This window comes from Trachypithecus francoisi, unplaced genomic scaffold, assembly GCF_009764315.1.
Source record: "Trachypithecus francoisi isolate TF-2019V2 unplaced genomic scaffold, Tfra_2.0 Lachesis_group20, whole genome shotgun sequence".
In the NCBI taxonomy this organism is placed as follows: domain Eukaryota; kingdom Metazoa; phylum Chordata; class Mammalia; order Primates; family Cercopithecidae; genus Trachypithecus; species Trachypithecus francoisi.
The window spans coordinates 40936555-40951886 of record NW_022681466.1 but is presented as its reverse complement, the minus strand read 5'-3'; the positions used below and the strand labels follow the sequence as shown (position 1 = coordinate 40951886).

At 37.6% G+C, this 15332-nt stretch overlaps 1 protein-coding gene across 11 annotated transcripts in view; it reads right to left on the bottom strand.

Annotated features, from left to right (window-relative positions):
- Positions 1 to 15332, bottom strand: part of CEP112 (centrosomal protein 112) — a 564728-nt gene that overhangs the window by 536647 nt on the left and 12749 nt on the right. For 10 of the 11 annotated variants that reach the window (XR_004430727.1, XM_033183912.1, XM_033183914.1 and 7 more), the window contains exons 2-4: positions 12948 to 13061; positions 7182 to 7372; positions 5085 to 5257 (exon numbers count right to left, since the gene is read on the bottom strand). Coding sequence is in view for 9 of the 11 variants with exons in the window: in XM_033183912.1 (XP_033039803.1) it covers positions 5085 to 5257; positions 7182 to 7372; positions 12948 to 13053 (470 nt within the window). In the remaining 2 variants the exon portion in view is untranslated. Of the gene's footprint in view, positions 1 to 5084; positions 5258 to 7181; positions 7373 to 12947; positions 13065 to 15332 lie in introns of those variants that run through there. The other variant, XM_033183921.1, reaches the window with a different exon arrangement.

Genomic DNA, 15332 nt, shown 5'->3' with positions numbered 1-15332 from the left:
TGGTGATTACCACTCAGAAGGAAAGTGGGATAAAGAAGACACAGAGAGAAGGATTGTGACTTTTTACTCTAAATATTTCTATACTGAGGTTTTTATAAACATGTATTATATATAGAGATTGCATAATTTTCTAAAATGAGGATAAAGACTGTACTAGTCACCTATTGCTGTATAACAAATTGTTACAAATTTAACAGCTTTAAACAACACACATAAATTTTCTCATGTTTCTGCAGGTCAGAAGTCAAGGCACAGCTGAACTGGGTCCTCTGCTTAGGGCCACAAAAGGCTGCAATCATGATTGGACTAGGCCTGGGTTCTGATCTAGAAGCTCAACTAGGGAAGGATTCACTTCTCAACTCATGTGGATGTCAGCAGCATTCAGTTCCTTATGACTATGTGATTCATGTATGATTCATGGCAGCTGCTTCTTCCAAAGCCAGCAATGGGAATGACAGCAAGTCTACTAGCAAGATGAAGTAATATAATCCTGGGAATAATATCCCATTACCATTGCCATAATCTACTGATTAGAAGCAAGTCATGGGTCCTGCCCACACTCAAGGGGAGGAGATTATATAAGGGTATGAACCCCAGAAGGAGGATCATGAAGACCACTATCAAGACAATTAAGGTCTTTACCAGACCTCCATGTTAAGTATCTGAAGGCTGATCAGAAAGATAATATATATTGATATAGCTCATGATTGTAGATCTAAATGAAATTAACCAAACTATACATGCATGAGATCTAAGTCTATGGTCTCCTTAGTAACATTTTCTAAAGTCATGCTCCAAACTCAAATATAACTAAAATATTTCACTGTCTAGAAAATAGGCAGATAGGCCAGGCATGGTGGTTCATGCCTGTAATCCCAGCACTTTGGGAGACCAAGGTGGGCATATCACTTAAGGTCAGGAGTTCAACACCTGGCCAACATGGTGAAACCATGTCTCTACTAAACACAAAAATTAGCCAGGCATGGTGGTGCATGCCTGTAATCCCAGCTACTCTGGAGGCTGAGGAAGCAGAATTGCCTGAACCTAGGAAGTGGAGGTTACAGTGAGCCAAGACTGTGCCACTGCACTCTAGCCTGGGTGACAGAGTAAGACTCCATCTCGAAAAAACAAAAAAAAAAGAAAAAGAAAAGAAAATAGGCAGATATTTGACATAAAAATGCAGTAACAGATATATAATAGCAATGCTATATATAGAAAATATGGGTAATAAGATTATCTTAAACCAAGAAATATGAAAAATGAAAGCAAAGAAGAGAACCAGGACAGGACTACTAGTTAAGTGTTGAAGCTGTTTGGTGTGAAATGCTAAGTACACTAGTATATGATGTATACTGGTGGAAAAAATAAAGCGTGAGAATAAGCCAGACAGAATATGACCTTACCATACTTCTAACAAGTTAGGAACAAGGCTATATACCATATCCTACAGGAAGAATAAAAGTAAAGGAAAGGTGCCATCTCTACTGAATAGGGAGTCCTAACAAAAAGGCTTCAAAAGGACTCTGCATCTTTAATAATATAAAAAGGCTAGGACACAAACAGCATAATCTAAAATGCCATTAGAAATACTTCACATACAAAAAGGTCTAAGTAAAGCAGGATTTTATAAAGTGATCAAAAAAGAAACACTAAGGGGGAAAAATCTTTTAAGATTAAAGAGGTTTTTCAAAGGACAAGTTGAAGTGGCTGTAAAATTTATGAGGCAGCATTAAACTTCAGTTCTAAGTAACAATAAATTATTCACTATAAAAACATACATGTGTCAAATATTATAAGCCTCTTAAACTTTTTAAAACAATTTCTTACAGAACTGATTAGATATATTAGGTCAAGATTAGCAGATACTAACTTTTTCATTAGCACACTATGATCACTCAGAGTAAAGGGGCAAATTTAGAAAAGAAATAAGAAGACAGAACCATCAATAGCCAATACACTACCACATGTGATCTGATGTCACACATGATACATATTTCACCTTAAAATCAGTTTTCTTGGCTTTAGCTAAAGTACATGTTATTTTTAAATGCCTTCATGTATGTAAAAACTACAAATATCTGTTAACTAATGTAAATCAAATTGAAATTTTAAAAATAATCAAATTAAAACTATTAAACTAAAAGAAACATGATACCCTGAGATCTTCTGTTTTGGCAGCCCTAATTGACCTTAGTGATTCTGACATTTGACAGATGATATTTTAAGCATGTCCTTTCCAGCTCTTTCATTGTCATATTCCTCACAGTGTGTGAAGGCAATCGCTATAACCTACATCCAAGCTTCCCTCCACGTTTTCTAAAATTTACGCTTCCCTCAACGTTTTCTGAAATGTTAAAAAGAAAAAAAAAATCCTTTTAGGCCATTTCCTCTGCCACAATATACCCGTCTCAAAGGGATTTTGTACAGATTAAATATGTGGCAGTGTCTAACTCAATCTACTCATTCATGCATGCATTCACTCTTGAATATAGACACTTACAGAATTCCTAACACGTTCCTGCCCAGTGCTAGAGGCTGGAAATATAGCAAATACAGCAAACAGCAAAAACACAAGTTCCTACCTCATGAAATGTACAGTCTAGCACACAGGACAGATAGCAAGCCTCTACGCATAGGATGAAGGCAGCAAAGAAACACAGAGTACTAACGGAGTAAATAACGGGGTCACCTAAACTGCCCTGGGATATGAGATAAGGCTTTTTTCACGCTGCGATCTCTGAAGGATGGGTGGACTCACCAGGGTCACAAGAGTGCCTGCCTTTCCCATTACTTATTATATAACCAACAACGAATGCCTCATACTCTAGCGATCCTTTTGCATTAAAATGTCATTTAATAATAGGTGACCAACAAAGAGAATTAAGCTATTTTTTACAATTCTGGGGATTTTACTATGGTTTCATTTCTCAAAAAAGTCAATGAGTAACAGGTGAAGGATATTCTCATTGTATTTTCTCAAACTTTATCCTGTGTTCCAAAGAAGAAAAAAATCTATTCACCTGGACTCCCTGGAAATCTCAAGTCTATTTCCTATCCTGAACGCTTCTCTTATACACACCTGAATCCTTGCAAGTATTTCCATGACTACGCATAGCCACTGCATTCAAACTATCCATGCGCTCATCTCTCTCCCCCACTCATCTAAAGCAGTGGTTATTAATCAAATGTCCGGAGGACTTAACAGATGAGTGATTTACTGCCAGATATAAGGATACCCTTCACTTCTACAAAGACATAGTGTCTGTCTCTCCCCTTCTGTTTTTTGTTCACAGATGAGGTCTCACTCTATTGCTCAGCCTGTCCTCACACTCCAGGGCCCAAGCTATCCTTCTGCTTCCACCTCTTGAATAGCTAGGACCACAGAGGCACAGCGGTGCCCAACCCTCTCCCCTTCTTAAATCACAAGGTCCCTCTTTCCTACCTTTCTTCTTTCACTTGATAGAACATAAAAATAGAAAAACAAATACTTCATTTTCCTCTTAACCCTACTTAAAGAGGAAAAAAAAAAACTCAAGCTCAATAACGATGCAATAGACATCAAATTTGGTGTCAGGAATTAGCAGGAAATCGTGAAGGCGTACACTAAGAGGGGTAACCAAGTACTACTTAGCTCCAACCTAGGGCTGTCTCCTGGAAAGATTTCTGGGTGTCCAGTTTTAAAGAGAAGCCAGAAAGTTGGGCTTTTATATGAAATCCCCCAAATGTTAATTTTGACAACTCAGTGTTAAAATTGTTAAAGACACTGTTGAAGTCCAACAAAACAAATCTACGATTCATTCAGTCCTGGAAGATCACAAATTTTCAAACTATGCTCTAAGCTCTAAGATACAGGAAACTACTTTAGTTCACCTTTATACGGTAAACTCCACATTCATTACATCTAGAAAGGAACACAGAATTTAGCTGGACTCTTAGCAGATATTTTGGCAAACAACTGATGTCTTTTGCAGCAAAACTAAGAATTATATTTTTCTTTGTATACAGACCACACTCTCTTTATACCTCCATATAAAGAGATTGCTTCGAAGGCTACAAAAATTCTACAATTATACCTCTTCTAATTGTAATTCTCCTATGAATGTAAAAATAAGTATTTTAACACCACACTTCCTACAGACTCATCTATTCGTTTCTTTTTACTCTTCTGAACATGCCCTTAATTATTTCACCTCTTCCTTTTTGCCTCCCCATTCTGTTTCTCCTTTCTACTGAAATAATTTCATATGGACTGGATCTCTCGCTTTTGTTTATCTTTTTCGACCATGATATCTCAGGTCTGAAAAACAAATAAACAGACTACATCAGCTGTGGAGACATTTCAAATTACTAATAACATTTCTAGATCTGTTTAACGAATAAACCAAAAAAATTATAGTGGACAAGAAAGATTATACTGTTAACAGAAACAGATTTCTAAAATTAAAATTACCAAGAGAATGATGAGGAGTGAAGTATAAAGTATGGTACATGGTAATTGACCCTGTCCTATATTTTAACATTTCAAGGAATAAGGCCAAACGGAAAAGTAAAAATTTGATAAAAGTCCAAATTTAAATCTATCCCTTCCCTGAAGCCAAAAATTATGCTACCACAATAATGGCCTTTTGGTACATTTCAAAAATTCAGAAATTTTTTTTTGCACTAAAAAAACCTATTTAAGTTTAATACTCGAGTAAGAAAGCACAGTCTAATGGGGTTTATGCTTACATTCATTATACCATTAAGTGAAAACAAATATTGTTCAAGTTGGATTTGCAGGATGTTATATTTTGTTCAAGTTATTGATAATGCTTTTAATGTATGCTTGTCATAAAGGAAAATACATAATTATGTCATTTAAAGATGCTCAGGGACCACTTGTCAAGCCATCAAAAATATATATAAAGTTAATAGGTATCTATTAAATGACTAAAAATATAAAATAATCTTGAATGTGCACTTAAGGGAAAAGTAAACTACTTACTATTAAAAAAAAAAAAAAAAGGAAAAACAGAATGTATAAATCAGCTCCAAAGACAGACTAAATAATGAAACACATTCAAAATCCCATTCTCTTAGCATACCTGTAGACATCAGTTGGCGACTGTATCAAAGTGTTATCTTCTCCGGAAGAAAGTTTCCATGATTCATTTAATTTGTGTTCACTTGTCTCCAGCTCACCCAGTACCCAGGCTGGTAATCCCTCTGGGCTTGAACCTTTTGCTTGTGCTGGATTTGGTTCATCAAAATAGATGGACTGATTTTTAAAAATTAGAAAAATTATTCTTTCAAAATGTACTATAATAAAACCACTAAAATTTCCATCAAGTTTCAAGTTTGATAACAGCCTTTCCAATACTCAAATTCAATTACATTCAAACATTTAAAAAATTCAATATACAATGAATTATGAGATATTAAAGTACATTAAGTGATAACATTTACATTTTAGTTGCACTCTACTAAGAAATACAATAAACAGAAGTACATAACAGATAAATCTGATAGTAATGTTTATATTACAAAAGGAATATTAGTTAAATATGAAAAGTTAAATACAAAGTTTTTTTTTAATTATGTGCTATCTTATCTCTTTCTGTAATCACTAACTACTTTACACACACACACACAAAAAGAAATCAATGGGAAGAGAAACACAAAACAATGCAACCCAAGAATTAAAATTAGGAATCCCTTGACAAGACGGGAACAGCAGAGTGAAAAACCTGGGATTTAGTTCTGGTCACACTACTAACTAGCTGGGAAACCCAAGAGAGTTCTCTAAACTTTCTCATTATTATGATTTGTTAAATAAAGCCCTTCCCTTTGACTCTATGAAATTAAGTGTGAATGGGAAAACATGATACAATATACTCATATCTTCACATCTAGATGTGCTTCATAATGTTCTACCTTTACACATTTCTAAAGAAAACTCTGCATTGGCTGCACACCTCTGCAACAATTCTCCCAGTCCTACAGACAAAATCCTCAAGGCACTGTTCTTTAGGGAGGATGACACAAGACCCTCCACTCCATATGGGACATGCACAGAAATTTCTTTTAAATGATATGGTCATTAAAACTTTTGGCATTGTGCCACAGAAAACAGGAATTATTCTCTAATGTTCAGCATGCCACTTGACTAAACTATGCTTTAAGTAAACTGATAAAATATAAATAGTTTTAAAATACATCACACAGAATTCTGCAGTTCATGGAAAAAATACATATATATCCTAATAGCAACTACCAAACTTACCAATACCAGGTACTCCAGATCTCTCAAGTACCGGCAAACCAAGGTATATGTTATGGTTATAAGGACCAGGACAGTGACAATGTATCCACCAAGCATAATCATAACTGCCTTTGCAATAAAGCTGATTTTGACAATGAAATTAAGTACAGAAAATGACTTTTAAACTCCAACTTATTACTGTCATTTTATTAGAGTAGAAAGAATTTTTACAAATCACGCACTTCAACCTCTCATGAATGTTTAAATAATGTGTATGAGTTTAAAAACTAGAAAGTACTGAATTATATAAAAATTACCATTATAATCCAGTGAAAATTAATAAAAAGTAAAGCTCAGTATAAAAAATTTCATTTTCAGTTTTTTAGAAATATTATTGAATATTGAGGGATAAATAAATCAGTAAGGATACTCCTCTTTTTTTTTTTTTTTTTTTTTTGAGACGGAGTCTCGCTCTATCGCCCAGGCTGGAGTGCAATGGCCGGATCTCAGCTCACTGCAAGCTCCGCCTCCCGGGTTTACGCCATTCTCCTGCCTCAGCCTCCCGAGTAGCTGGGACTACAGGCGCCCGCCACCTCGCCCGGCTAGTTTTTTGTATTTTTTTTTAGTAGAGACGGGGTTTCACCATGTTAGTCAGGATGGTCTCGATCTCCTGACCTCGTGATCCGCCCGTCTCGGCCTCCCAAAGTGCTGGGATTACAGGCTTGAGCCACCACGCCCGGCCAGGATACTCCTCTTATAAGCAATACACGTATTTTATCAAAGGTGGAAAAAAATGAATCAAGAAGAAAAACACAATTTTAATATATTACCTAGCACATACAACCTAATAGTATTACCATTCCCCAAAGGGATGGTAACTTGATGCTTTTTATAAAAAATGAAACTTACATATATATATATTTTGTTCATTGATACCTACCATGTATGAAGGTAGAATTTTTAGTGTCCCGGGTTCAGGTCGGTGTGTAAAAGGGCCTTCAAGCACACCTCGTTTAAGCATATGCAATAACAATTTTGCATACAGGTTCCGATTCTTCCTCCCCATTATTCCTGCACCTGTTCCTGAAGGCTCACACAGCTTTCTAATCCAAAGAGCACACCTCTGCCGTTCTATAAATACATAAGAACTATTAGAAACTTGATTTTTTATAAAATGAAACATTCGATTACAAAGACCTATAATAGCACCTGCTTTAGTCTAAAAGAAGGACCCACAAACCTTTTCTGTTAAAGGCCAGAGAGTACATACTTTAGGCTTCACAGGCCATAGGAGCTCTGGCACAAACACGCTGCCACTGTAGTGTGAAAGCACTCAGTGACTGTAGGAAAACAAATGGCATGACTATGTTCCAATAAAACCTGACAAAAAAGACTGTGGGCAGGAGTTGGCCTATGGGCCATTGTCTGCTAACTCCTGGTCTACAATTTAATGTTATTAGGTAATTGGTTAATGAGAAAGACAAACGCAAAGAAACACTTTTACAAAAATAAAATCTCTAGATTATCATTAAAAAACTTTTTAAATTTTTAATTATTGTGAGTACACAGTAGATATATATATTTAGGCAGTACATGAGATATTTTGATACAGGCATGTAATGTATAATCATCACATCAGGATAAATGGGGTATCTATCCATCACCTCAAGCATCTATCCTTTGTGTTATAAACAATCCAATTATACTTAGTTATTTTTAAATATGCCATTAAATTATTATTGACTGTAGTCACTCTGTTGTGCTGTCAAATACTAGGTCTTACTCACTTTATGCCTTTGTACCCATTAACCATCCCCACTTCCCTCTGTACCCATCCTTCCCAGCCTCTGGAAACCATTCTTCTCTCTATCTCCATGAGTTCAATTGTTTTAATTTTTAGCTCCCACAAATTACTGAGGATATGTGAAGATTGTCTTTCTGTGCCTAGCTTATTTCACTTAACATAATGTCCCCCAGTTCCAGCCATGTTGTTGCAAATGATAGGGTCTCCTTTTTTATGGCTGAATAGTACTCCATTGTGTACATGTACCACATTTTCTTCATCCATTTGTCTGTTGATGGACACTTACGTTGCTTCCAAATCTTGGCTATTGTGAACAGAGCTGCCACAAACATGGGAGTGCAGATATCTCTTCAATACACTAATTTCCTTTCTTTTGGGTATATAACTAGCAGTGGGACTGCTGAATCACATGGAAGCTCTATTTTCTAGTTTTTCTGAGGAACCTCAAACTCTTCTCCATAGTCACTCCACTAATTTGTATTCCCACCAAAAATGCAGGAGAGTTCCCTTTTCTCCACATCCTTGCCAGCATTTGTTATTGCCTGTCTTTGGATGAAAGTCATTTTAACTGGGATGAAATAATATCTCACTGTAGTTTTCATCTGCGTTGCTCTGATGATCAATGATGTTGAACATCTTGTCATATGCCTGTTTACCATTTGTATGTCTTCTTTTGAGAAATGTTTATTTACATCTTTTGTCCATTTTTAAATCAGATTATTTGATTTTTTTTGTATAGAGTTGTTTGAGCTCCTTATATATTCTGGTTATTCCCTTCTCAGATGAAAAGTTTGAAAAGATTTTCTCTCATTCGCTGGATTGTGTCTTCACTTTGTTGATTGTTTCCTTTGTGGAAACTTTTTAACTTAATGAGATCCCATTTGTCCATTGTCGCTTTGGTTGCCTGTGCTTTTGGAGTATTACTCAAGAAATCTTTGCCCAGACCAATATCCTGAAGATTTTCCCCAATGTTTCTTTTAGTAGTTTCCTTGTTTGAGGTCTTAGATTTCAGTCTTTAATCCATTTTTATTTTTGTAAATGGTGGGAGACAGGAGTCTAGCTTCATTCTTCTGTATATGGATATTGAGAACTTGATATCCATATACAGAAGAATGCCTTTAAAAATGTTTGTATTTTTGTAGTCCCAGCTACTCGGGAGGCTGAGGCAGGAGAATGGCGTAAACCCGGGAGGTGGAGCTTGCAGTGAGCTGAGATCCGGCCACTGCACTCCAGCCTGGGCGACAGAGCGAGACTGCATCTCAAAAAAAAAAAAAAAAAAAAAAAAAGTTTGTATTTTTTGCTGTGAAAATTATGTAATCACAGAACAAACTCATGAAATATTGGGATTACTTTGTGCAAGAAGAAAATTTAGTAAAATTCATCAGTGAAGCCATCAAGTCCAGGGCTTTTCTTTGCTGGGAGACTTTTTATAATAAATTTCTGCGATAAAATTTTGTTATAATTTTGCATCTCTAAAATAATTTTAGATATATTGAAAAATCTTTCTACAATTTTAATTATGTAAACCTTGAAGAGATAAAATGCAATCTCCGATTTATCTAAGCATTTTCAAATTACTCTAAAATTAAATCTTGAATGTTTTATTTATGAAATTCAATAATATCCAGGGAGTTGTAGCTGATCGGTTGAGGGTTTTAACATCTTTAAAAATAACTGAGCACAATTTACATGCCATTTTGTAAAATAATTATTCTTTTCAAAATGTACCTAAAAATTACAGCACAGTTTAATCCACATATAAAGGTCTATATTATCTTGCCATGACACAGGACTGTTTTAGGTCTCATGAAAACTATTCTGGTAATAATTTTTTATCGGTCTAAGTCAATTTGAGGATTACATATCTAATGCAAATCATAAATCTGCTCTAATGTTTTAGTTTACCAAGGTCATATTCATTTATTGTTTTACCTACAAAAATCACTAAGACCAGATTTACTATGGTGCAAATACCATTTCAGGTTGGAAACCTATGCCTTTAAAAATTTTTGTATATTTTGCTGTGAAAATTATATAATCGGCCGGGCGCGGTGGCTCAAGGCTGTAATCCCAGCACTTTGGGAGGCCGAGACGGGCGGATCACGAGGTCAGGAGATCGAGACCATCCTGGCTAACACGGTGAAACCCCGTCTCTACTAAAAATACAAAAACTAGCTGGGCGAGGTGGCGGGCGCCTGTAGTCCCAGCTACTCGGGAGGCTGAGGCAGGAGAATGGCGTAAACCCGGGAGGCGGAGCTTGCAGTGAGCTGAGATCCGGCCACTGCGCTCCAGTCCGGGAGACAGAGCGAGACTCCGCCTCAAAAAAAAAAAAAAAAAAAAAAAAGAAAATTATATAATCATGAAACAAACTTCATGAAATATTGGGAACACCATGAACATGAAGAAAATACAAAAGTGTGGCCGGCCGTGGTGGCTCAGGCCTGTAATCCCAGTGCTTTGGGAGGCCAAGGAAAGCAGATCATGAGGTCAGGAGATCGAGACCATCCTGGCTAACACGGTGAAACCCCGTCTCTACTAAAGATACAAAAAATTAGCCGGGTGTGGTGGTGGGCCCCTGTAGTCCCAGCTACTCGGGAGGCTGAGGCAGAAGAATGGCGGGAACCTGGGAGGTGGTGCTTGCAGTGAGCCGAGATGGCACCACTGCACTCCAGCCTGGGCGACAGAGTGAGACTCCGTCTCAAAAAAAACAACAACAACAACAACAACAAAAAAAGAAAATACAAAAATGAAACTGATAAACTTAAGTAAATAGTTTTTTAATCTACATACTTTCCACATCCCATAGCAAATATAAATCTATATAATATTCTAATGCCCAGAATTTAGTACAATTTGGTTAATGAAAGAATGCATTCCTCTATGTAAAATAATGGGAAAACCCATTATCACAAGTAGAATTTAGCAATAAGATGTAATTTATTATTAATTTCTAGTTCTTGATTAAGATGTGAGTTTCAGATTGCTCATTATAAACTAAATAAAAGAAAGCCATGATGTACCAATACTGACAATATGTCAAGGAATCAAAGATTACAATTAATGAATTTTATGTAGCTAAAATCTTTTTTTTTTTCTTCTGAGACGGAGTCTCGCTCTGTCGCTCAGGCTGGAGTGCAGTGGCATGATCTCGGATCACTGCAAGCTCTGCCTCCCAGGTTCATGCCATTCTCCTGCCTCAGTCTCCCAAGTAGCTGGGACTACAGGCGCCCACCACCACGCCCGTCCAATTTTTTTTTATATTTTTAGTAGAGACGGGGTTTCACCATGTTAGCCAGGATGGTCTCAACCTCCTGACCTCATGATCCGCCCATCTCGGCCTCCCAAAGTACTGGGATTACAGACATGAGCCACCGTGCCTGGCCCCTAAAACCTTTTTTTTAAAGAAGATAAAATATGAGGATGGTTTGATTTGAAATACATTTACAATGAGAAATTTTAATACAAATGTTTCCTAATCAGCAAATCTAAGACAAAAAGAAAAAAAGGTAGTGAATATCAGAAGAGGATGCAATATAAAAATATCATTAGATATCATTCAAATAATCACGAACGAGTCATGGGACATGAAATATTCATTTGAAAAATAGTAGAGGAAGAAAGAAGTTAAAGCCTGACAAGGTCAAGAGAAGAAGGCAGAGGAGGAGATCTTCAAGGGAAGACCATGCAACTTACCCAGGACTGAAGGCCCTAGAATAATAGGTGACCACAGAATGCATCATTTATATATCATACTCCCTTCTCCTAACACAACTCCCTGGAATAAATACAATAGTCTCCACTTATCCATGGTTTTACTTTCCTGTTTCAGTCACCCACACTTGAATGCAGTCCAAAAATAGGTGAGTACAGTACAATAAGATATTTTGAAAGAAAGAGGGAAATTACTTTCACACGATTTTTACTACAGTATATTGTTATAATTGTTCTAGCTATTGTTGTTAATCTCATACTGTACCTAATTGATAAACTAAATTTAATCATCAGTGTGTATGTACAGGAAAAGACAGAGCGTATATAGGTTTTAGTACTATCAGCTGTTTCAGGCAGCCTCTGGGGGTCTTGAAACATATTCCTCAAGATAAGGGGGGATTACTACATTTAATACTGAGTCAGTTCCTCACTGAATATAGAGTCCACTCAGACATCTCAGCGAAACAGGCAACTTGGAAAAAGTAAAAGCCATAGTTTTTTTTATCTCACTCCAAACCTACCCCTCAAAAGCTACCAAGTCACATTTACCTTTACAGCCAATCTTATGCCTACTATGGCTTAGAGAATCTTCCCAGTCCCCAAAATTCTCTCCAATTGCTCTCTAGTGCCTTAAGTTACATGAAAATTCTCTAACTTGAGAAAAAGACTTTCATTCCATAATTAGAAATAACAGGCCAGGAATTGGAGACAAGATAGCAACAAAACTTTATTCACACTGGATTTTGTTCTGCCAACCAATAAGCATAAAAGACCAATAGATTATTTTCTGCTTTGATAGACACAAGGGCCGGAGAACAGGAGAACAGTAGGCTCCTCCTGTCTCTGGCCCTTTCCATAGAAAGAAGAAAAATTTGCGAGAAAAATTTTCCGTACAGAAAAGAAAAAGATGTGAGAAAAAAGGTTGTAGCTAACTTTAGAGATCCATGTGCTATAAGCTCATGACATATGAGAGGAGGCATCACAATAAGATCTTTCCACAGTTTGGCAGGACATTACCACTGAATTTCTATCTACCCTTGAACAACTCGCTGCAAACAGTCCCATGCGAATGGCAAAAATTGTTACTAGAGAAATTCAGTTTTTCTTCCATGTTGATAGTTCATTGGTTTGACTAAATAATATAAAGAAAAAAATTAATCTTAAGAATCTAATTTTCAAACATAATCTTACCTGTCCTATGGGGTAATTTTAGAACAAAGGGCTTCATATCAACCACAAAGTGATCAAATTCTGCATCCAGCTTCTCCCATTTTTCTTCTTCACTTCCCACTTCCATAATCCAATCTGTAAAATATTTTAAATCAAAATATTAAGGATATGTATGCTGAAAACTACAAAATTCTGATGAGAGAGATTTAAAAAAAAAAACGAGATAAATATCAGTTCTCCCCAAATTGACCTGTAGATTTAATGCAATTCCAATCAAAACCCAGCCGTATTATTTGTAGAGATAAGCTTAATTCTAAAATTTACATGCACAGGTAAAGGAACTACAGAGTCCAAACAATTTTGAAAAAGTACAAAGTTGGAGAACTTATACATTACCAGATGTTAAGATGTACTCCAAAGCCACAGTAGTCAAGACAATTGGTATTGGTGAAAGGACAGACAGATCAACGGAAAAGATCCAGAAACAGACCAAAACAAACATGAACAACTGATTTTCAACAAAGGTCCTGTCTAATTCCATTTGTGTGACACTCTAGAAAAGGCAAACAGTGTAGGCATAAAGAACAGATCAGGCCGGGCGCGGTGGCTCACACCTGTAATCCCAGCACTTTGGGAGGCCGAGACAGGCGGATCACAAGGTCAGGAGATCGAGACCATCCTGGCTAACATGGTGAAACCCCATCTCTACTAAAAAACACAAAAAACTAGCCGGGTGCGGTGGTGGGCGCCTGTAGTCCCAGCTACTCGGGAGGCTGAGGCAGGAGAATGGCGTAAACCCGGGAGGCGGAGCTTGCAGTGAGCTGAGATCCGGCCACTGCACTCCAGCCTGGGCGACAGAGCAAGACTCCGTCTCAAAAAAAAAAAAAGGAAAAGAAAAAAAAAAGAGAACAGATCAGCAGCTCACAGGGTTAGCAGTGGGGACAGAGTCTGAACATAAAGAGATGGCACAAGGAAACAATTTGGCGTGTTGGAATTGTTCTGTACACTGTCAATGGAGGAAGTTATAAGAACCTACACATGTGTAAAAACTGATAGCACTATATGCCAAATAAAAGTGCATTTGCATTTGCTGTATATAAATTTAATTTTTTTTTTTTTTGAGACGGAGTCTTGCTCTGTTGCCCAGGCTACACAGTGCAATGACACAATCTTGGCTCACTGCAACCTCCACCTCCTGGGTTCAAGCGATTCTCCTGCCCCAGCCTCCTGAGTAGCTGGGACTACAGGCACACACCACCATGCCTGGCTAATTTTTGTATTTTTAGTAGAGACAGGGTTTCATAATGTTGGCTAGGCTGGTCTCGAACTCCTGACCTCATGATCCACCCACCTCAGCCTCCCATGCCTGGGATTACAGGCATGAGCCACTGCACCCCGCCAAATTTAAATTTTTTAATCCTCTTTAAAAACTGTAAAATATTGGTCATCATACTTCTTTCTAATTAACAAGAAAAACACTGAATACAAAGAGGGTGAATCCCAAAAATCAAAAGTGTAGGTTTCGACAAAATTCGTTAAGTTAAAAATACATCCACACTCTACATGTTCCTTTAAATTGTGAAATGTCCTGATAGGGATGTGCACTACCTTTACATTATGAATGGTGCCAATTTGTCATTTATTCCATTTCCAAATTCTATATTTGGTGAAAAGCTTTGTTCTGCCTCATAAGCTATCTTGCTCCACAAACTGCCCTCTCTCTGCTAAACCAGCTTCTAATATTTACCACATTATCAAATGGTTTCCACCATTTCATTATCAACCTCTTCATAGAAAGAAGAGGTTTCTACCCTGTCTCTGTAAGTAAATCCTAGCTTTCGCTTGCTGATTTTACTTTCCTCAGTCATTAGAGGTAAGCCAAGGTCTCTCATAATCTCTCTCGTTCTCTCTCTCTCTCTCTCTCTCTCTCTCTCCCCCACCCCCTCCCCACCCACTCTCTCATGCATCCTCTGTAGTCTTTCACTTTCTCCACCCAACCACGCATTGAAAGGAAAACACCAAGATCCATCCTGCCACTTCCCAACTGCTGCTCTTCCTCCGCCAGCCCCAAAATCCCTCATGAGGCTCGAGGTTCCAACCATCTAACTACCATGTACTTCCCTTTCTCATCTCAGTCATCTTGCAAAGAAACCCTTCTGATATCGCCGGGCACGGTGGCTCAAGCCTGTAATCCCAGCACTTTGGGAGGCCGAGACGGGCGGATCACGAGGTCAGGAGATCAAGACCATCCTGGCTAACACGGTGAAACCCCGTCTCTACTGAAAAATACAAAAAACTAGCCGGGCAAGGTGGCGGGCACCTGTAGTTCCAGCTACTGGGGAGGCTGAGGCAGGAGAATGGCGTAAACCCGGGAGGCGGAGCTTGCAGTGAGCTGAGATCCGGCCA